Source organism: Rattus rattus, chromosome X (assembly GCF_011064425.1).
Source record: "Rattus rattus isolate New Zealand chromosome X, Rrattus_CSIRO_v1, whole genome shotgun sequence".
Classification (NCBI taxonomy): Eukaryota; Metazoa; Chordata; class Mammalia; order Rodentia; family Muridae; genus Rattus; species Rattus rattus.
Genome location: NC_046172.1, coordinates 109494920 through 109519355, shown reverse-complemented (window position 1 = coordinate 109519355; position 24436 = coordinate 109494920). Strand labels below are relative to the sequence as shown.

General features: G+C 36.9%; 1 protein-coding gene across 1 annotated transcript in view; it reads left to right on the top strand.

The window, feature by feature from the left end:
• The window catches only part of Tenm1 (teneurin transmembrane protein 1), a 175006-nt gene that overhangs the window by 42293 nt on the left and 108277 nt on the right, over positions 1 to 24436 (top strand). The window contains 3 exon segments of the mRNA XM_032889476.1: positions 9656 to 9781; positions 9784 to 9798; positions 15801 to 16050. Coding sequence (XP_032745367.1) covers positions 9656 to 9781; positions 9784 to 9798; positions 15801 to 16050 — 391 coding nt within the window.

Here is a 24436-nt window from a genome sequence, read left to right as displayed (position 1 = left end):
GTGCTTCATTCCCTGGTTCTAAAGCAAGTATAATGTCTAGAAATCATTGTATTCTCTTTAGTTTCCTTTCCAACTCTATAGCTTACACAACAATATAAAAAATCACAACTGTTAAGTTCATAGTGCTGTTAAAATTCTAGAGATGGCATATTAAATTTGACAAACTAGCTTGTTCAGGGCCTCTGATCTGCATCTATTATGTGAATTTTGTCAAAATAATTCCCTATGTCCGCCTGTGTCTGCATATATTATCAATGTATAATAATGCATTCTGCCTGGTCTTCATTTTAATTAAATTAAATTGCTTCAGTTTAGAGTCCTGGAAGTTCAGAAAATCAGCCATCCGCCTTTAGTAGCACTGCCATAAACAATCCTATTTTTCTTCAAGGTTATTGGCAACAATGATTGCATAATTATTTAGTACAGTAGTTTGGCAAGAAGGAGTGGTGTTTCTGTGAGAACTAGACTTCCTAAAGGCTCACCACGCATAGGAGTCTGTCTAAATTGTGTTAGAGAGAAACAGGGGAACATTAATAGTAATAGGTGCTAAGCTATGGTTGCTTTGTGCACACAAAACATTCCTGAGAATGATGCTTTAGTGTTCATAAATTTTCCTTCAGTAAAACCTCAGCTAGCTGGGCAACCATGAGAACAGGACCCACTGAATATTTTAATAATAAATGGGGAGTGCTTTACAATTTGCAAGGTACTTTCACATACATTATTTCATTTTAATCTATATAGTATTCCTGCTTGGTAGGCATAGCACAATTAATAAGATCTCCAATATCCAGAGACGGAGGTTCAGAAAAAGCCTAAAAGCCTATAGTGAACAGGAATTCCAACTCAGATGGACCATGCACGACTTTTTCTGCTGTCATTCTTGACCCACCTTAACAAGCACCCAATTTCTATGCCCCAGTGGCTTTCTGTCAGGAAAGCTAGCAGAGATAATAATCTTTCATTTCTTTCCACTCATGAATTCATAATTGTTAACTGAGAACAGAACTGTGTTAGACCGTCAACTTTACAGGCAAGTGCCTAGGGTGTTAAGTTTTTTAAAGAACAATTACATGCTTGCAACCTCAAAGCAAAGCATGAAAAGAAAACCAGAAAAAAATCACTACTAAGTGTCTTCAAACCAAGCATTATGCTGATTCCAGGGTGCTATTCGGGTTTTCAAACTTAAAAACTAAATGTTTAGTGTGAGGTATAAATCGTACATTTTAATATGAGATGGGGGCTCTAAAGTAAGAGACCCGAGGGCTTCCCAAGGCTTTTAAATGGCACAATCCTCTGGTAGGCAGGTATTATGTGTCCATTTCAGTCTGGACAAACTCATGGGTAGATTGTAAAACTTATTTCACGAGTCAAGCAGCATCTTTGGAATAATAGAATATAATTTGGTGGAGAGTAATAGACAAAAAGTAATTGGAATAGAATGAAAAGTATCAAAATATGCTAGAAGAGAATAAATATTGCATAGGTACACTTTATTCACTGTGTGTGCGTGTGTTACTATATATATGGTGAGTTACAGTCAACAAACTCTTTCTTGTGACATTCAGAAATAAAAGTTGGAAAGCCATTTGTAACATAGGGTCTACAGACAAAAATGTCATTATTTATCAAAGAATACAACAAGCAAATCAGTCAAGTCAGAATTTGTAAGTATTATTGCCTTCGACCCCCTTCTATAAAATCATCTCAAGATACTATAGTCCTTCAAGATGTGGTGAGAAGATAAATTATCCTTCAAAACTAGATGCTTTTGAGACTAAAAGGGTATTTCTTTTTCTTTACAATATTACATCTCTTTTAATAAAGCAAGTTTTTAAAAGCTCATTTCCAAAATGAGTCCCACTCTTAAAAGGCCTACCCACACATGACTGTCTAAACCATGTGAAAGGATAAGAATCTTTTGTTTTACCTTTCACTGGGTGAGTTGAGGAACGATTGTGATTCTTTATGTATTTTTGATGGACTGGAGAGAACAGAACGTGACTCTAGCCAAACCGACCTTTCAATTTCATAAAAGTAGCAAGTGTCAAAGTATTCAACACATGCTGTTCTTTTGCCCAAAATGTTTTTTTCTATGCACACAATTCATAAGAGGTCAACTTATAATTTCATGTCAGTGTAGTGGCATCAAAACAATGTGCATTCAGTAAGAGACATACTTCAAATTTTGATCTTTTCCCTGGCTTGGTATACATAGTACCACATTCTTGGGTGTTTCCTGGAAACAGCTGAACGTTGTATTGCCCACTCAGTTACAAAACTAAATAAATAATGTTATGCAATGGGCTAAACTTTGATGTGTGGAAGGTTAAGTGTGTTAAATGCCTTTTTACTCCAAATATTTTCAGTGTGCAAACCCAAGACCATTGTTAGTCAAGGTGATTCTATACTGTAGTTCCCTCGGCTCTCATCTGTGGTTTCACTTTTCTTGGTTTCAGTTACCCAGTGAACTGAAGTCTGAAAATATTAAATGAAAATTTCTAGAAATAAATACTCTATGCAGTTTTAGACTGCATGCCATTCTGAGCAGCATAATGATATCTCTCCCCATTTCATCTTGCCGAGACAAGAATAATTTCAGGCTAGTGGGAAGGCTCAGCTAGTAAACTGCTTTACATGCAAGCCCGGTGACCTTACCTGAGTTCCACTCTTAGAACCAGGCACAGGTTAAAGGAGAGAGCTGACTCCACAAAGTTGTCCTCTGACTTCCATGTGTTCAGTATGGCACATACATACACACATACACACAAACACCATGAGTATGTAACAATGATAATTTTCAAAACTTTTCAAAAAAGAATCTTCTTGTCCAACATATCCATACTGCAGAGGGCTATTAGTGTCATATAGAAGTGTCATCAAATCAACTGCAATGCTATTGGAGCGCTTGTGTTCAAACAATGCTTAATTTTCTTAATGGCTCCAAAGCACAAGAACAGTACTGTGAAACAGACACTGCAGCATGAAACACGGAAGGGCAGATTAACTCTGACTACTTGTGTGACAAGGCCGCAGGGCACATAGACAAAAATACCAGCATAAAAGTTTGATGCTGTTCACGGATTCAGGGTATCCACAGATCCTGCAAGAGGTCTTAGAACATGTTCCTCATAAGTGAGAGAGTAGCATTACAATTTACTAGGTACACCTCTTCTCTTTATCTCCTCATCCAACCTAAATTCTCTTGTTAGAATCACTCCTAATATTATAGATTTTCTTCATGTAACACCAAAGTATTTGTAAGTTTGTGTGTGCTATTTATTTTTCTTTCATATTTTTTCTTTCACTAGAATATAAGCTGTGCCAAGAGGAATTCTGTTTTATTTTGTTTTATTCATTCTCATATCCCCAGTGCCCCATACAGTAGCTGTCAACAGGAGGTACTCAATAAATATTTCATATTTGTTGAATGATTGAACAAACAAGTGAATAAAGTGAGAGGTAACCCCTTAGTGTTGCCTGCGTAGTGGAGTAATGTGGCCCCATAGTAAGAGGTAGACACGGGCACACATAGGAACCCCCAAATATGTATATGATCCCAGAAAAATCTCTCTGTTCTTTATGTAGCTAGACTTGAACAAGGCTTTCAGGAAACAATAGTACAACACTGGGTTTCAGTATACAAGACCTATTATGAAACAGTTGAATAGCTCCAGATGCCTTATATATTTCTTCTATATATACTAACATTATCATCTTGCATAACTGTTTTATTTGTGAATGGATAAGTCGTATATCCTAAAATATTAATACCACCCAAGTCAAATCTACTAACTGACTAAAAGAATAATGTGTCGTTATCAGGTTGAATTTAATTTAGGACCACAGTGTTGGTTCAACAGTGGGGAATCTATTGCTATAACTCTCTATCTTAGAAGATTAAAGTAGGCTCCACCTAGTAGTTGACTCAGACAGATGCAGAAACCTACAGCCAAACAAATAGATGGAACGTGTGGACTCTTATGAAAGAGGAGGAGGATTATGGACCCACAAAAGGATAGGAACTCAACAGGAAGACCAACAGAGTCAACTAACCTGGGCCCTTAGAGCTCTCAGAGTCTGAACCACCAACCAAAGAACATACACAGGCAGGACCTAGGCCTCCCCACACATATTTAGCAGATGTGCAGCTTGGTCTTTATGTGGGTCCTAAACAACTGGAACAGGGGCTGTCCTGAAAGTCGTTGTCTGTATGTGGGATATGTTCTTCTACTCAGACTGCCTTGTCTGGCCTCAGTGAGACAGGAAGTGCCTAGGTTTGCAGAGACTTGATATGCCAGGGTTGAAGGATACCCAGGGGGCCCTACCCACTCAGAGGAGAAAGGGAGGGGGGACGGGCAAAGGATTGTGAGTGGGGGTGACTGGGAGGAAGGCAGTGAACTGGATGTAAATTGAATAAGTAAAAAAATTAGTTTAATTAAAAAAGAAAAAGAAAAGAAAATGCTATAACTATTTTCGCAAATCCTGAAAAGGCACTCAATAAAAACTCATCACCTGATGGAGACAGTCTTAATAAATTAAGAATTATATATAAACATTCAGTCAATCAGGCCATGTGTCAAATCAAGGAACCTCTGCTATAATTAATTACTAGAGAATAGGAAAAGATACAACTCTGGGAGCAAGTACTTTTTTATAATAGATAACATTTTACCAACATACTTTGGGTCTGTTGTTATGGCCTTCCTTTGGTTCTGTGGGTATTTTGTGTCATTTTCTGGTTTCACATTATTATAGTTTTAATGAAATATTTATTCTTCAATTAAATGACTTCTCTTGAAGAAAAAGATTTTCATTTTCTTAGTTATTTTTTAAATGTCTTCGAATTATTACTAGATGTATTTTGAGTTCATGAAGGTAACACATAAATTTTTCCAGTGACTATGAGACTACTTGTAATTATATATTACTTTCATAAATGCAAGCCTTATGAATTCGGAAGCCTTAGCCTGAAGCGATTGAAAACCATCTGCTTAATCTTGTCATATTTCACATATCAACTTTGTTGCATTGTATCTTTAACTTGGCTGCTTACTGTCAATCCCTTATTCTAGCCACTATAGACGAATGGTACAGTCATTGCACTGGATGCCAGGGACAGTATAGCCCCTTATTTTTCTTTTATTTATTTTCTCATATTTGTATTTCCTGTGCATTGGCATTTTGCCTGCCTTTGTGCCTGTGTGAAGGTGTTAGATCCTCTGGTACTGGAGCTGAAAACCATTATTTGCTGCCATGTGGATGCTGAGAATAGAACCCCGGTCCTCTGGAGGAAGAGCCAGTGCTCTTAACCACTGAGCCATAGCCCCTCCTCTAGCTCCAACTATTTGGCCTTCTTATCGTCCACATGTGGTAAAAAAAAAATATGATGCTGCCCATATAAATAGACTGAACATTAGAGAGTTTTGCTTTGTTATTTGTTTGTTGGCTTGAAATTCCTCTGAGAGAACAAGCTAGCTTTTGTTATTCAATGTTCTTTATAAGCCAATGTAATATTTGCAAGAAGACTCACAATGAAGTCAGAGATGTGCCCCTGTGACCAGAAGACACAGCCCTCTGCAATAATGTGTATCATGTGACTCGTGCTTAGCAAATATTTGCTTATTGTCTCTGCATGAATGTTAGGCAAAGGATACAGAAAGACAGAACTCCTGATGGAATTAAGGGTATCCTAAAGGAGGGCATCACATGACTCAAAGAAAGTATTCTTCCATATTGATTTTTTCCAGCTGCTTTTTTTTATATATTCACACCAACATGAGGTCCTGTGCCAATCCAGTGTCTAAACCATTTCTGCAGTCCTTCTGAAACCCTGTTGAACTATTGTTTTCTTTCTTATTATACTAGTTTTCCTAGCCCCACTTCAGAGTGCCAGAGGCTGAATCTGCGACTTATACAGTACTGTGTTAATGATCAAATGCTATAGGGAGCTGGCCAGAAACTGGTCATGGTCCACTCTGCTTCCTTAGCATGGCAGCTGTCATGGTATTAAGCAGAATGTTCCATCAAAGCTTAGCATTTTTAGCACTGGATCCAATATAAATCCCCCTTTCCTATATTTAATTATACAAAAGACTAGGTTTAATTCATGGCAGTCTGCTCATGAGAAGTGGAAGTTTGTTGCTGCTATGCATGCCATTTGTATTTGTTTGCATTTTTGAGAGCAGTTCAGCATCATAGAGGAAACTTTTCCTTCTCAGAAGCCAATTGTAAGTTCCAGGATTATGCTAAAGTGGGCTGCTGTCAGAAAGAAACCTTGCCTTGTTACTATGAGCAAGGAGTTGCACCCAAAAATACACCAACACACAGTCATTCTCATTAAAGTCAGTTGGAATTTTGGACAAGTCTTAAGTATAAATTATAACTTTATTGGCTCATAGAGCTTTCTCGGGAGAAAGTAAATCTAATAAAAATTAGAAGGAACTTATTAAGTGGCTGCCTTGTTGCTATTTGCTGTGACTGGGGAGGAAAAAAGTAATATAATTGCGGGGTTTGCAGCCAATGCACTTTTTTGTTGTGGACTAGAGAGCAATTCAGAGAGCAGATAGGAGGAGGTAAAAAGAGTATGCATGTCTCATTACCGTTGCATTGAGAACTGTTTGATGCTTTATGTAAGCATTTCCTGCTGCCGAGTTAGGATGATCTTTAACTGTTACTGAGAGGGAAAAAGCAGGCTCCACACCATCATCAGAGGTCACCAAGGCATACTGCCTATTTGCAAAACTGCACAATCACCTTCCGGAGAAGGGATTCTAGGGGAGCTTACCAGACTTACATTGTACAGAAGGCAGATCCCATAATTGCCAGGCATACTGTGGGGAGCGAGATGATGGCTTTAAAGGAACTTGCAATTATTGTTGTTGTGATTATTTATTAATCAAGACTTTTAAACTTTGGCAAGAGAAGCAGAAACCATGGCATACTATACAACAATATTCTCTACCCACCTGAGTTTTCCAACATGAGGTGCATTGTAATATTTGGCCTGTTAGTTTGATCTTAAAGTTGAACTTACCAAATGCTATGTAAAAGGAGTGAAAACTCGAATCATAGAGTGTAAATGCTGAATGGGGAATGAAAAGAATTATTTAATGCATGTGTCTTTAATCCAGAAGTATTACTTGGTTATTAAAACAACTAACCATCAAAATTGGCACATTGTGTATATTTACAGTGTTCTAGGAAGACTATACTATTTCACAAGATTCATAAATAAAAACATCATAATCAGTAATATCAGAAGAAGGACTAATTGTGTACCAATAAAGTGCCCAACTCCCAGAAATGAAGAACTTACCTGAGACCCCAAAACTACTTAATGGCCAATGTGAAAGTCAACGTTTTTTTTCTTGGTCTAAAAGCAGCTGTTTGGGCTTGTTTTAGCCAAAGAGCTATGATGAGGTATCAGGAAGATTGTAGACAGCATTGATTAATAACACAAGTGCAACCAGAGATTATCTTTGGGATTCCTTTTAGCTGAGAGATCTTATTCACACCTATCTTCATAAAGAACAGCATTATACGGATACCCCTAAATGATTTCCATTTAGACATTATCTTCATTTTATGATTAGTAAATGTCTGCCCATCTGACTACTCTTTGATAGTGGTGCTTGGTTGAGACCAAAATTTTTAAAAAAATGTTACTTTGCAGAAATGTGGAGGCGGCTCAGTAGATTTAGTGCCTGTTGTTCGCACATGAGGACCTGACTTCAGTCCCCAGAATCCACGTAAAAGCCATGTGTGATGGCATGCATTTGTAATCCAGGACAGAGAGAGCATAAAAAAAGGAACACAGGGGTTTCTAGGCAGCCAGTTTAGTTGAAGTGGAGAGCTCCAGTTCACTGAGAAACCACTCCCACCAAAACTAAGGGTGGCACTGGTAAAAATAGCTCAGTTGATAACGTTGGTTGTAGCCAAGCTTGATGACCTGAGTTAGATAGACGGAAACCCCGTGGTAGAAAGAGAAAGACGACTCCTTCATGCTGTCCTTTAAAGTCCACATCCACATTTGGAACAGGCACAAGCAAAGCAACCAACCAGCAAATAAATAAACCAACCAACAAATAAGCAGTAATTTTTAAATTTAAAAATAATAAGATAGCTACTGATAAAGGCACACTTACATTAATCTCTGGCCTCAACACATATGCAAACACACACACATGTATATACATACACACACAAAAATTACTTTCCATGAGTTTTAACAAACTGATGGCTGATAGAAGCACAGCGACATCAAAATTGGTTATATAATTTGTGAAGCCCAGTGGAACCAAAAGAAAAATATATAGTCTCTTCCTTAAAAAATAGTCAGGGTTTCAAAACCAATAGCAGGAAGCTTAATGTCAAATGTAGGGTCCTTCAAATCATAAGCCACACCCAGTGAAAAGTATTGTGATTCCCTACTCCTAAGCTTTATTGGATTGAGAGCAAAAGAAATGTAACCTGCGACTTTAGATTGGCCATGCATTTATAGAATTAGAGATTAGTATTCTCGTAATCTTAATGATGGTTTGACTTATCTCCATAGGGACTCATATATGTATATATGTTTATATATGGATACAAATGCGCACACACAAACACACAATACATACCAGCAAATCAATTTGTTTTCCTGACTACATAATAATGGCAGTAACCAAAAATGGTCTGCATTAATTTTTCATTTAGGATCTGTTATTCTGCCATTGTTTTAAACGCTTGCTTGCTTGCTTTACCATTTTTTATAACCAAACAGCAGAAGAGAAACGGAGCTTTCCAAAGTTATCTAAAGATCTAGTAGAGGCTGGTACTAGGAAGCAGTATTAGATGACAGACTAACTGGGTCTATTTTAAGCTGCCAGCAAGGTAAAAGCACCATTGGGATGTGCAGAGTAATGAGCCAGTGTTCTCAAGCTTAGAACATTTAGGTGCTAGAAAGCATTTTGCAATTAATAAGACAGAAATCTGGGGTTCTGACAGGTAAGCAGGTTCACCAACTGAGAAAATGGCTACGACTTGCCATGCTTGTGCTGTACATATTTCAGGAGGGCAAAGACATCTAAGATACCACATTCTGTACTTACCATTTTAGAGGCGTACTAGGGTTCCACACTTAATGCACAACATCTGTGCTTCCTAGGAGACGAAGCCAAATGCTTGGGTGATGTCCCATTGGTACTCTATATGCAGAAGTGAAAGCATAATCCGCACAAAGTAGGATTTACAGTTGCAGCACTCCAAGCAAACTCGGGCCTCTCAGAAAACTAAAGGCTGTTAGTACAGAAAATATATGAATGGACTAAATCAATTTTATTAGTATCATATGTTTCAAGTGTTGCAATGGTTCGCACTCCAAAGTCCACTTCCTGAATGCATTTTTGCAAAGTAGAGAAGCAAAAAAACAGCCTTTTCCTGTACCTTTGAAAAAGTACTAAGGAATTATGCTCTGTGCATGGAATTCTCAGAGATCCAATGCCATGCTAAGCACAGTTCCATGATATGCCAGGTGAAAGGTATTGCTATTAAATTTCACCCCAAATAAAAAATCATTAGCAGATACAACAATCCCAGAATCATCAACCAATGTGAACATGTGCCAAATATTTTATAATTTTCTAATATGGTATTAACTCTTCTTTTGCAGTGTCTGTGGGATATGAATATGAGATGTGCCCTGAATTTATTCTCTGGGAACAAAGGACAGTCGTTTTGCAGGGCTTTGAGATGGATGCGTCTAACCTAGGAGGCTGGTCCTTGAATAAGCATCATATTTTAATCCTCAAAGTGGTGAGATGATTTAAACCTTGCGTTAATACTCATTTCCTAACCCTGTTTAGTACTCCTTTGTTGTAGAAACTTTGGTCACGTGTAAGAGAAAAGTTACCTACAATGATGCCACTTAGAGATGTCCAAATTCATACATTTGCTTCTGGGTTCTATACATTAATGTTGAGTTTGTTTTTAGTGCTTCAGGATCAGAACACTCTCAGCTGTTATCACATCCTCTTAGTTTGTGATTGAAGCCTTGAGTAAATAAGGAAATCAGTCGTGAGGGAAGATCGCATGTATCCACCAAGTTCACACTAATTTTTCTATTCTGGTCATGAGACCTTCATTCAAACACCTCTGCCTGCTCTTCCACTCCACTTGGAAACTGGTCCTTAGGATTTTTGTCCAGATTTCCTACAAACACCTTCTACTTGTAACTTTTCACCACGGAAAAATAAAAAAAAATCATATTGCTCTCTGTCTAAAGAGGCAGTTTCTAAAGGAACCTGTACTAGTATATATATACTTCAGGTTGTATTTCCAGAAGGCAAAAATTAGTATCTCTTTAGTTCCACCATCCTTCTAGTCTCCCTACATTTATGGGATAAATATGAGTTATTTCGTAAGGCCAAGAGCTGCATTTTATGATTCTGCCCATGATCTTACTTCATTTGTACATGTAGTGAAAAATAGCAACATAGAATTTTTGATGAGCAAAGGTAACCAGATTTGCTCCATCAATAGAATGGCAAATCCTATCCTAGTCCCTGTGTGAGACCCAGGTAAACAATTCCATTACTGTATGTCACCAGTATACCTCCCCCTTCCCCTTGAAGAAAGATGCTAAGTTCCATTTCCAAAAAAAATTACAGCAAAGCTTCAAGCCCAGACATAAAATGTCAACTTTTTTTCAGTTGTCAAAAGGAGAGCCACAGTTTTCAGAGTACAAAAACGAAAGGGCAGATGCCACTTATTAAATTATTAGGGTATTTTTTGTTTTGATTTGAAAGAGTTTGACATTTTAAGCAGCCCTTTCTTTTCCACTCACTTTTATTGGTGTATACGGATTGTCTCTTTCAAACGCATGTCATTGACATTAAACACAAAGTGGGAAATGACCTCAATGGAACCAGCCCCCAGCTGCGTGCTCCCAGTCTTGTACCTTCCTACCATTTGCTTCACATAGATGTTGAAACAGAGGGGAGCCATTCAGAAAGCTGGCTTTGGAAACCACACATTGCTTACATTCCTAATTCACCCATAATTACTTCTTAGGTAATTAGGTATGAAGTTCCTTCTGAGAATTTTGAACTGCTTTATTGAAGTATAATTTATACATCATAAAACTTAGCCGTTTTAAGTGCACACTTAAATGAATCTTAGTAAATTTGTACTGTGCTGTGATCACCAAAACCCACATACAGAATATTTTATTACAACAAAAATATCTCTTGCATTACCAGCAGTCTCACTAAATCCTTCTGTTTCTACCTTTCTGAAATTTTTAATGAGGAGACCTTAGTATTTTGGATAATTTCTTCCCTCTCCTCCAAAGGCCTTTTGTACACTGACCAATGCCTTTGCGGAAGCGCTGTGTTTCTCACCAAGAACTGGTACCACTTGTCAGGAAATAGAACTGAAGCCAGCTCTGCCGATGCCTTTCAGCTTGACCTTGCATACAAATGCCTGTCTTAGGGTGTTTCTGAAGTCAAAATCCCACCCACAAAGGCAGTTTTAGAAGCAAAAATGATAAATGCAAGGGAATAAGGTTCAGAACATGGAACACCGATTTAGAAAGCAATACTCTTTCCCCCTCCGGTTAGATGATCTTTTCTGACTGATTAGGGCAGGAACAATGTCTCCAAATTCTGCCACTCTGCTTCTCTCACAAAAAAGCCTAACTCTTTAGGCACCCAGCCTTTTTGATCTGAGACAGATAGTAGATTAGAAACAAGAATCTATCTTCCTCCAATTTCCTCTTGCTGGTTAAAAAGACACCTATAATTAGACTGGATGTCTGCTGCCATTCTGTTCTGGTTTTCTCTGGCTCTCCAATCATTATGCAGTGGGCAGTTTCCAATAGGCACTGTACTTAGAGCATTTGTCATTTCAGGTACCACAATTATATTTCCCTGACAATTAGCCACTGCTTATGCAGAAACGGTTATGAACATTCAACCTGATACACATACACAGTTTCTGCTTTTATCATGACAAAAACACTAGAAATGCACAGCTTTCAACATTGCTACCTCCAAATAGACCCCTTAATTACTGTACAGAGTACATATCCATTCCTTTTAATTCTTTAAAATTAACTATTCCTTACAGAGATTAACCATATTTTTCTACCACCCTCTAGTGTTTCCTAGGAGTTAACTGTCAGAAAATAGTAGAATAATCCACAATAATAATTTTACATTATTATCTATCAAAAATAGCAAATTTCCTTAGCCTCCCAGATAAGCCAGTAGTTTGTCAACAATTGGTTTTACTGGGAGAAGTAAAGTGCCATTGATCACATTTTCTGTTTATACACTCTCAGTCAAGTATTAGAGAAATATTTATTGTATCCCTTGATGGTCATAAGTCTGAAAAATGGTTTCTCCTTTGAAATCAACATAAAGCACCACCCACTGGCTTCCAATGGGAATTTTATTTTTGAACTTGTTTATAAACTTCAGAAGAACTTTTGGGCAAGGTAGCAGAAAGGTAGGAATAGAATGTTTTAAAAATGTGCTTACTTTATTACAGTGAAAACTTGGCTCTTTCTGTAGCAGAGAAAGGGAAAACTTGGGGGAGAAAAGGTATCACATTCGGTGATATTTCATTGTCAACTAAGATACCCAATCCCAAAGAAGTTGGCCTTCATATAAATAATGTGTGCTTTCCCATTTCAAAACAAGCATGCGTTGCAGAATAAACTAGAAAAGAAGCAGAAGTAATTGATCAAAATTTCCAGAAACATAAACAAAATATTTTCACAGCAACCTTTTGCAGAAGAATCGGTGTTAAATCATTGCCGCTAGACGGTATGGCCTGGTTCTATGTAACGGAAGGTTAAACAGATTCTTGAAACAATGAAAACACCCTTCAAAATGATCTATTTTTCCAGGGCAATACAAAAGGGGTTGGCCCATTTTTGTTTTGATTGCTTCAGCTTTAAACAGAAATGGTAATTTCAGTACATGGGCACTTTAGTACCTTGCATGAAAGCAAGACATCAATTGTAGAGATCTAATCAGAAAGTACATTGCCTTATGTTTTCTTTCCTTTAATCATTCTTTTTTGATCGAGTACTGGGCTTTCTAATCGAAAAGGGGAGTTGTGGAATTGCAGGCTTAGAAGAATGGGTTAGAATAGCCATCTTTAGTTTTTAAATTGCCACGAGCCTGGTAATAACGTGTCATTTTGAGGGCAGTTGTTAACTATACCATTATATTGATATAAAAAATGGAGATCTACCTGTGAAAATAGATGTTAATAGAAAATCACGTATTTCCAAGCCAATAATTGGAAAGATTTTTGAATAGTATACCCTATCGTGAATTGCTGAAGTGCTGACATGCTAAACAGTGGTTTCCTCAATTACTAAGGAAAGTATCATACTCTCTCATTGGTCAGATATTCCGCTAACAATCATCAGGCAGTTTCTTTTTAATGATGTTGTGCAACTGCCATTACAGTTTCCTTTACTTCTTCCTATTTCATTAAAATCTCAGTATTGATCATACTACACTTAAACGGTTTTGGAGGGAAATGAAATTCCGTCCTATTAATCATATTGAATTAATTATTCTAAGTCATCAGAAATGTCCTTACTGCCGAATAAAGTTATTAGCAGTTTAAAAAGTAGATAGTGACCATAATGTTATGCCACAGTCTTGCAATAAAAGATCAGTTTGTTGGAATGTAAACTTATAGCTACTCTTGTAAATCATGTGTTGAAAAGCTAGCTGGAGTCACCCTGGGAGGGAATACAAACATATTTAAATTTGAAATCCAAAGACCTTATGATGGATGGAATTTCTAGTTCCTGGAAGTCCCTTTATAGGAATATATTGGTGCCTTGACATGCATATTTTATGTTCTTATTTATTTTTACCAGCAATGTTCCTATCTCAGAATGATCAATAGTTTCTTATGTAGAGCTGAAAGTTGGAAGAGAACTGAAGAAGACATTTCAGGAAACATTTAGGGAGAATAACAAATCGTGTGGGGCTATAGATAGCAAGGAACAAGAGAGAACAAAATAAGGGCATACAGTATAACTGTATCCATTCCTTTGCTCTCAGTTACTTCAGTCTGACACATTGCATGCCTTCTCACAATGTGGATGTTTCACTGCCCTGTCTCATTCTGGACTGACTTGTGATATTTAGCACAGCAGTATACGTTCCTTGGATTTTCTGCCCAAGCACAGCAGGTTTGCAAAATCATTGAGTTTTGAAAAAGGAAACTACAAGAGGCTCAAAGCCTATTTTCAGCATTTACTGAGTACTTATAAAAACTTGGCCATGGGGATTGGAACTAAAAATATAGAAAGGAGTAAGACAGAAAGTGTGCCTTCAAGGAGTTCATTCAGATTATAATGGGGAAGGTAGGGAAGTGAGAAAAATGTGTCATACAGTGTGGTGTGTGTTACAATAGAGCTATGGAAAGCAAAGTATGGGCACACACAGAGGAGAGTGACCAATTTTGCCTGGGTGGAGTATTAGGGAAGACACGAACTGAGTTCTGAACTTAGTTCCATCAGAAAAAATGAAGACAGAATTCAGGATATGGAACAATAATGCAGATATACAAAATCATAGCAGAAAGGAAGAGTGTGAAAGAAACTATATATTTTTGGTTATGACCAGGTATGGAAATACAAATGAAAGTGTAATGAAAGAGAAAAAAAATCTCACAAAATATAGGAAGGCCAACCAATACATGATTTGTATGTCTTATCAATAATGAATGCACTCTTTATTCCATGGTGGATATGTACATATTGTAAGGTTTTAATAATCTCTCAATGGTTTGCAAATGGATATGCCTGGATATCAGGAAAACTGAATTAAGGCAGTAATAGCAGGAGCAGGGGAATTTCTAATTAGTTAGGCTGAGAGAATGAAATGAAGAGTTATCATGATGACCACATATCCAAATTAGGTAATTGTGTACCAGAGAGAATACACGTGGGATGATTTTCTTAAAAAGAAAGAGAGGAATTTAGTTGGAGATACAGAAAACATAATGAGCTCGGTTCCAACCCTTTTTCAGTTTGCGGTAGCAGTAGAGTTTCCAAGGCAAGAGGTCTAGTAAGAAGGTACATGTTGGGTAAAGACTCCAAACAGAAGAAAGTTCTGTCTAAATTGATGGGATTCAAAGTCATGGGTAATTACCTAAACAGAATGATTGAAAAACATTTTCATAAGTCAGTGTCTCTAGTTTGGGCAATGATGTAGTGAAATATGATCCAAAGGCATAGAAAATTCAAGTCTCTTTCATATAGCTTGAAGTGCAATATAGTGATAGGATTTCTTTCCTTCTCATAAAAGCACATTACCATCCCTCATTGTGTTTTTACTAAGGTTAATATTAAAATGGAGAGTGTGTTTTTCTGAACAAATTGCATACTAAGTATAATTTGGAGCCAGGCCGATGAGTGTGAGGCATCAAGAGAGCCAACCAGAAATGAAAAATTAGTCATACAGAATCCACAGAGCTGCGTAAATGGGAAAACATTAAAAATTAGTTATCAAATACTTTATTATAAACTTTGGAGTCAGTACTAAAGAAACTTTGCATTTCCCCACTTCACAGAAAGACAAAGTGAGGCAAAGCGTTACAATACTGTTTGTTATAGTTATGCATTTAAACAAAATTGGTAGTAACGGGATTCACTCTCAGATTCTTCCATAAGGCCAAAGCTCCCTACTGTTTTGAACTCTGAAAAAGAACTTAACTTTTGGCAAGATACTTGTTTGGCAAATACTTTTCTAATTTTTTGATCCTTTCTTTAATGTGTCTAGGAATCATTCATAAAGGAAATGGGGAAAATATGTTCATTTCCCAGCAGCCCCCAGTCATAGCTACCATAATGGGCAATGGACACCAAAGGAGTGTAGCCTGCACTAACTGCAATGGTCCAGCCCACAACAACAAACTCTTTGCTCCTGTCGCCTTAGCTTCTGGCCCTGATGGTAGTGTGTACGTTGGTGACTTCAATTTTGTAAGGCGGATATTTCCTTCAGGAAACTCCGTTAGCATTTTAGAATTAAGGTAAGTTTCTTCTAATCTCTGTATTTGCTTAACAGATATATTTTTTAAAAAGAAGAATAAGATCATGTGAAGAGACAAGTTATAGTCAACAAAAAGCATTTAGCTATTCTGAAGTAGTTTCTCTTCTCTATTTGTTGTCCAATGAGAAGTGGTTAGCTCTGAAACCACATATACACAAATAACAAAAGTTGACTCAGAAAGTTGTATTTGTATATATGTGTGCATATACATGCATACATTTATGTGTATATATACGGAATATTAGTAATTAAAAAAGAAAGAGATTATCGGCTTGAGAGTAGGAGGGAATGTAAGAGGGGTTCCAGGACAGGAAGCAAGGTGGGTTGGAGAGGGAAAAGAAAAGAGGAAAAGTGATGTAGTTCTATTCCAATTAAAAAACCCAAAATATATTTAAATTCAAAGACTGTTTTAAATACTGAAACTATAATTTAAAACATAATTTTCAAAACATAGAGGAAGAGGAGTAATGGTCACAGGCCCACTTCAGCTATTTGAAGAGCCTGGAAATATTTTCATCCCTAAATGCGAGGCCTCTCTGTCTGCATGGCCTCCCCTGTTACATTGATTTTAGTACCTCCAAGCACTGGCATAAGTTGCTTAGTGCTGGCCACTGTCAAGCTAATAAAAGTTACCTGTTCCATTGTTGCTGGCGGCAGTATCACCAGCTTTAAAGGGCTTTTCAGCCTTTTGAAGTCATTTAATATAGAAGAATATTGAAGTCTGTTTTCTCATGGCATCACAAAGAAGGAAGGAGACACTTTCTACCTTTGAAAGCCCAACTCAAGGATGATTAAAGCGTCCACCATTAGGTTTCCTTCCTCTGTTCTAAGTACTATGTTCTTGAGAGTACAAAGAATGTTAATACCTTTTGTAAAGAATTTATACCTTTATGCTCTGCTATATCCTAAAATTGCATAAAGATTACAACTAAATCAACCAAGGCTTAATCAGCTTACTTCTTTCCTGTCTGTAGCTATAAGACAAACTGTATGTCCTTTGGAGTTCACAAAAGAAAAAGCACCTGTCCCTACCCCATTAGGGATTAAGACTACTGCTTCACTCCTGAGGAAGCACCCAGAGCTTTCCTTCAAATCTGTTATGATTTTTCCATGACTCATGGCTCTGGAAATTAAGGCTAAAATTTCTCTATATTCCAAAGGGTTTTGATAACACCTTTTGAATTATTCCATACAATTTTTGCTTTGAGCATCACCTCTGTGGTGTCAAAAATAGTAACTAATGGAAACAACAAATTGTAAAGCAGATGTAGGTACCCAGGACTAATGAGATGCTTCACAACCGTTTCATTCCCCACTTGTGTTCACTGTGATGAAAGTTTGAAGTTGCTTGGACATTCCTTGAAGGTTTTCACATTTCACATTCTTGCTTTGGAACCCGCCTCCCTTTTTCTCAAACTGAGTTATTCTTTCACACCTAGTTTGGGAAATGTAGTCCCAAGCCACCATCCATTTTCCACATTAATTCACTCTGGTTTTAATACATTTCTTAATTATAATTGCAAATGCTGTCATATGGAAGAAAGCTGCTAAATCCCTTGGCTAATAAAAAATAGACTGTGAAGTTAAGACGTTGTAGAGACAGAGCGCATCTAGAAAGTCTATAGGGTACTAATTCATAGCACCTCACCCTAATCAAGATTCATGGGCCTCACAATGTCAGACCTTGTGGAAATTTGTCATTTCCAGGAGTTTATCACTTTGGGCATCAGTAGAAAGTCAAGAGGAAGTCTAAGATAGCTGCTTACCTGGATTTGAAAACTGCTTATGCAACATCCTACATGATTTTCATAATCCTAGGGGCGCTTTATTAACATGATGCCAAACATGGATAGAAACACTAAACAATTTATTCAACATATAGGCTGTCAGATAGTAAAAATTCTAATCTTACTGAGCTGGTCTAGTTAATCCTATAAAATGCCTACCATACAGAAAAACTACATATCTTTTTCGTCAAAGGAAAATTATCAAAACCTATAAAAGCAAAACAAAAATTATATTAATAGGAATCCCAAACTGAATTTTTTCCTTTCCTTTGTAATTTAAGTATAATTTTACCTAGGTTGGAAGAGTTCCCTTTTGAAGATGAAATTCACAGTTAAGGATTCTCAACAGTTCACAAATTCGCATTTTAGTACAAAGTACCCTGTAGCGTTCAACACCAAGTTCTTTAAAGTACAAAATAAAATAACTTGACATCTAGTTACAAAGTAATTTCTGTTGGTAATTTAAAAAAAAAAACTTCATTTCTGCCCCTTTGAAATACTGTCCAAAGCCTGCATCATTCTTCATTCCTGTATTCACTCCACAACACGTTGTCCCACATCTGTCTTCAAGTGCAGAGGCATGAACATATGTGAAGTGACACCACCTGCTTTTCTTACTTAGCCTATCACTCTATTTGGCTTTTCTGACGTATGATCCTTCAAATTTTCTTAACAGTTTTTGTCTGACTCAGGTTTCTTTGGGAATCTATTTCAAGCTAAGTGCTCTCTCCATAGATAGAATATACCACCCAAAAATTGCTCCTATGTTTCAGCATATCATCATTTCCCTCCTTTAGCCTCCATACTCCCAGCAGCCTGCCAGCAACCGCTTCTGTAATGAAGCCATATCTTAGAGTCATGGTTAAGAGCGCCTTTCAAATGAAGAGACAGATTTCTGTGTCCTTCTCAAGTCTAACACTACTCTGGCCATCATAGAAAAAGGATAGCTAAATATCCAATGGCAAATAAGTCCCTATTTGACTATAGCCAAAATCAAACCAGTTCATGTCAGCGCACATTAACTGTCATGTTTGTACAGAAACTAATGTAGTTCTTATAACAATCACCTTTTATTGAAACTAGCTTCTTCTTTCATACAGTACATCCCAACCACATTTTCACATCCCCCCACTCATCCTACCCCCTAATCTACCTTCTCCTACAGATCCACTGCCCCTCCATTTCCTCTTCAGAAAAGAACAGGCTTCAAAGAGATGACAGCCAAACAGAACAAAACAAGATACAATAAGACAAGGTAAATGCCCTTATATTGAGGTTGGACAAGGCAACCCAATAGAAGAGAAAAGAGTCCTTAGAACAGGCAAAAGAGTCAGAGAAACATACACTCCCACTGTTAGGAGTCTCTCAAAATACCACTTTAAAAAATCAATACCGACTAATAGTCTACGTGTATAAATGAAATCATTTGCATATCGTACTGGCTTTATATATTTGTTATTATTGTTCTAAATGTACATTTTTCTGCAAAGAAATAAGCTGATTTTTAACAAGGCCTATCTAACTTTAGATCCAGAATGTTTATTATATTCTACTATGTTTAAATAGGAACTTAATTTTTAACTTAATTTTGTGCCAGTTTTGGTAGTGGTGCTCAAGTCAGTTAATTCAATTTCTCCTACTTTAAGCACATTAGTTATTTTATCTCATTAAACTATTTTTTCTTGGAAATAGAGACTGGTATAGTCATAATGTTTGTTATATTCAAAATTGTGAATGGAGGAATAATATCATGATCAAGGTATTGCATAAAGGACAGAGAACTGTTTTATATCTTGTCTCTTTCATATTATACATTATATAATTTACCCTCTCCTCTACTATCTTAAATGTAAAATTGAATCCAACTTTACATTTCAAATATCTGCTTACATGTCTCATACAAAGATCCATGTATGGATCATCCTTGGCTCAGTGTTTGATGACTTTTGGGGAGTACATGAAATTTATCCCAAATGGAACCCTCCAATATTTCCTGCTTTCCCAGCCTTTTATTCCATATTTGAGCACATTTAATAATTGCAAATTCCACTTGGCATTTCAAAGATTGGAAGACTATATAGTCTTCCGACCTTACTCCAGGCAATCCATACCATCCTCCCCTGAGCTTTCTTTTCCCTGACTTCAGTGATCACTTCATTTCATTGGTTTCCAGTCATCTCTCATGTCTGCCATGGCCATTCCTCATGAGCTGAACAGGACCGAAAAGAAATATTCAATGTTATTTTTATTGTTAAAAATCTGCCAAGTAGAACATTGCTTCTTATTATTTAAGTCTATATTATTGCCCTTTCCTGGTTTCCTGTAGTATTGCTCACAAATTTTATTCCTTAATGCTTTTCTAGTGAGAGTCTCAAGTAATATAATAAAAAGTGAATCTTACTAAGTCATGTAACTCAAGTGTTTCAGAATAACATTTTCTGAAGACCTTTGAAGATATGAAGTTTAAGATATAAAGTTTAAGTCTTAATTTCCACATGGATTTGCTTGTTGTTTTCAAATGTGTGTGTGTATATGTATATATATATATGTATATATATATGCACAAATACATTTATGCATATTTTATTAGTATAAAATTGATAACACAGATTTCAGAATTCAATGTTTATTAGAAGAATCCATAAATATATTTGATATTTTATCATTTGTAATTTGCCTGATCATTTTCAACAGCCAGAAAATTAAGTACCTCTTCATCTTTAGACATATTTGTGAAAGAGAGTGGGGGAGAAGAAAAAAGAAAGAAAAAAGAAAACAGAACTTTTCGTTGTGATCAACGTAAATCATGATATATCTCTTTATTAGTAGCAAATTTTAGAATCTGAAGAACCGCAGAGGTGACTTCCTTCTTCTATTGAAAAGATTCTTACAAGTATAAAATTAGCTGTCTGAGATTTCTGAGCTTTCTCCTCGTCTCATGCAATGTGCTCAGGTTCAAGTATATCTCATCAATTATGACTGCTACTTTTCTCCTTTGATCTTGGTTAGCCTCAGGGTCCCTTTTTGCTTTTCTAAAACTAATAAGGATAATTATATGAGTAAAAATAGAAAACACCCTACCAAGTACTTTGTAGGAATTCAAATATGCAATATACCCTATCTCACATCTCATCTTCTAATTTTACAACGCTATTAGAAAAACCATTAGGCATGACTGGAAGTGATTTGTTCTTTATAGAAACCTCATACTTCTATTTTTTCAAAATTCAGTTATTCTCAAGATATTTATTTTGTTGTTCCATTAAAATTGAAAGAGAAAAGAAAATAAGAGGCTAGAAAATATATCTTGGTACCTTGAGCAATTTGGACTCGACAAATGTCAAGGTGACATGAAAATTTCTCTAGAGACTTTACTATTTCTTTTCCAGTGACTAGTTAATATTTCTTGCATTGCTTATAGGACTTGACTCCTGTCATTGGTTGGAAATGGAGGAGACTTGGAATAGCACCCACTTAGGAGCAGTTAAACCTGCCGAGGGGTGTTGAAACTTACAGAAACTCTTCTAAAGGATCAAACAGAATCTTAGCTTTGAAGAATTCTGTGAATAGCTGAGATATTGCCACAAACCACCATTTTGTTCACAGAACTAGAACTACAAACACTAGAAACACTGCCCGTAGATAAAATAGATGGGTATCCCCTACCTGAGTTTGATCTCATATGCTGGCAGTGGCTTTAAAACACAAATTCTAATAATAGTCACAAGCAGAACCATAACAATGGAGAAGTTAGTCTGGGATGACATTTGTTGGAACTAGAAGCTCTAAGAACTAAATCACACACAATTGTGGATTCAAACCTATAAAGAAAAGAAAAACAGAGAGAAATAGAAAGGAAGTCTATTGTTTCTGGTCAGCTATAAGGAAAGACTTGAGAAGAGAGTAAAAAATGCATGGAGGGTTGCAGCCATCACCAAGCAAGACACTCACACTCCCCTGACACTAAGTCTGAACAACTGCTGTAAGGCTGGCATGGTCCCTATTTCCCGTCTTTCTACACACACACACACCTACGCACACACACACACACACACACACACACACACACACACAGCTATAAAAAAGTAATGGGTCAGCACGTAAAGTGAAAGAAGGCAGCCATAAATGTATAAGTACGGTATGATGACATTTATTTTGAAAGTATGGCATAAACAAATCCATACAGACAAAATCAAGACTTGTGGTCACCTGGGAGGAGTAATGAATGGGAAAATGATAATTAGCAAATAGGTACAGATTTTCCTCTTGAATTGTTTTACCATAAGGGTTGTATAAATGAATGTGTTTGAAAATGCTGAAATTCGTGTTTTACAAAGGTAAATTTTATGGCGTATAAATCCCATCTCAGTACTTTTCTTTCAAATCCAAAAGGAAGAGTTAGATAACCCTCAGTATCATTTTTGTACTGAAAAAAAAATAATCAAGGACTAACTCACAGATCCTCTCATTAGAAGTGTGCCTTGCTCTCCAAAGAGTTGTGACTACTCTTTTCTTAACTCAAGACAGAAATTCAAGGCTGTCAGTTAGCAGGTAGTAATGGCCACTGAAGGCTCTTGGCACTTGTGAAGAGTTCACACACTGGCAGCTCAGTATGTAGTTCATTGATAGCGAGACAGCAGGTTCACTTTGGTGGTGGTTCAATCCTCAATCCTTAACTAAAAGTAATTCTAAGACAGAACAAGGTCACACACTAGAAATAAATTCCATCATTTTCACTTCCTCCCTCTGAGATGTTAATGAGAGAAGCTGCTTTGCATAATATGGGACATCTTCCAAATTCACAATGACATTATTGGCGGGATCAGAAGCAACAGCAAGAGAAACAAACTGTCTCCCTCTCTGCTCCTTGCCATCACCTAAGAATTTTGAAATACTTTGTAGACATACAAATGGTGCTTGCTATACCATGCAAATACAAACCATTGTGGGTGAAATCATATTTTAATGAGGTCCATCTAGTATTTTCACAACTAGACTCCGTTAGAAAAATTGTCTTTGTTCCAGTCATTAGAGCCTGGCTCCAACAATCATCTTATAGAAACTGCAAAAACAATGTCCGAGAAACAAAGAAAAAAACACAAAAGCCCAAGGCCAGGTTTCTAATCAGAGCTCTGCTTCCTTACTGGTTGACCTTTGTGGCAACCCACAGACTACCTACCCTTTTGAGATGGGCCAAGGAAACAGAAAAGGCAGTGAAGTATGACCTGTGGCCATGCTAGTATCTCGGAAAGATGCTTTTTAAGAGAGTGGAATCCATTTTAGCAGATAATTTCAACTGAAATAACTTTGTATCTTTTCTTCTTCCCGGACATAGGGAAAAAAGAACATTTCCTGGTTTTCTTATAAAGAGGTTTATTATCTTCATGTCTTCAAAGTGACCTAGGGGCCAGATTTAAAAGGATTTTAAAATTAAAATGACTGTATTTCACAGATGATTATAGCCTTTTATTTCCAGGCAAACTTGACCTAAAGTCAGGCCTACACACAGAGTGAGCTCCTCACATGAGAAACATCATACCACATCACCCAGTGAAACATTCAAAGCAATACCCTGTGTCAAGAAGCTATTAGATGAAGTGCTTACTAAAAGTTCTGTTTCTTTATGGCTGACAATTCTGTTTTGCCCACCCCAGTTGCCCTTTGGAACACAGATGGCTGGAAGACATAAGGCTTTAATAGTTGATGTACATGATGTTTTATTGAAGCTGTTTTGATATAACAGTTTCAATGCTAAGGACATTCTATTGTGGTCTAAAGTAAAGCCTTCTTTTAAAAAATTCTTTGAAGTTTCCATACATTTATACAATTTTTTTGGACATATCCATCTATTACTTTCCTCCAAATTCCCCTAGTGCCCCCAACCCTGTCTCTCTCCCAACTTAATACTCCACTTTTGTTGTTGTTATTAATAATTCCTACTCCAAATAGTGTTGCTCATATATGTGCATAGGTATAGAGCCATCTACTGGTATATGGGCAACCCACTAGTACCCATGTCCCCAAAGTAGAGTGACTTTCACTCTATCAGCAACCATGAACTGGAAATAGCTCTTGGGCCAAAGGTTGGGCCTCTCTGGGACCCCTCTCCAATTCATACTGGAAGTGTGACTGGCTTGATTTTGTTCAGGTATTATGCAGGTAACTGCAGGTGCTATTAGTTGATGCATACAGCAGCCATATCATGTCAGGAGTCTGCATTCCATAGCTCCCCTCCTTATCCATAAGCTCTGACTTTCCCTGACAACTCTTCTATGATGTTCGCTGGTCCCTGGTTGTGGGGAGATTAATGTAAATGATTCATCCATTGCTGATCATCCATAGTCACGTATTCTTGGTACTTTGACCAACTATGAATCTTTGTATTAACTACTAACCACTGCAGAAAGATCTTTCTCTAAACAAAATTGTAAGCAGAAAAAAAAAATAGAAATACGAACATGAATATTTAGAAGGCAATTAGATGATAAAACCATTTAAAATAATAACCACTGTAGGTTCGCACCTAGGAAACATAATTTCCCTTGCCATGGACTTTTTCTCGGGTTTACTTTATCAGGC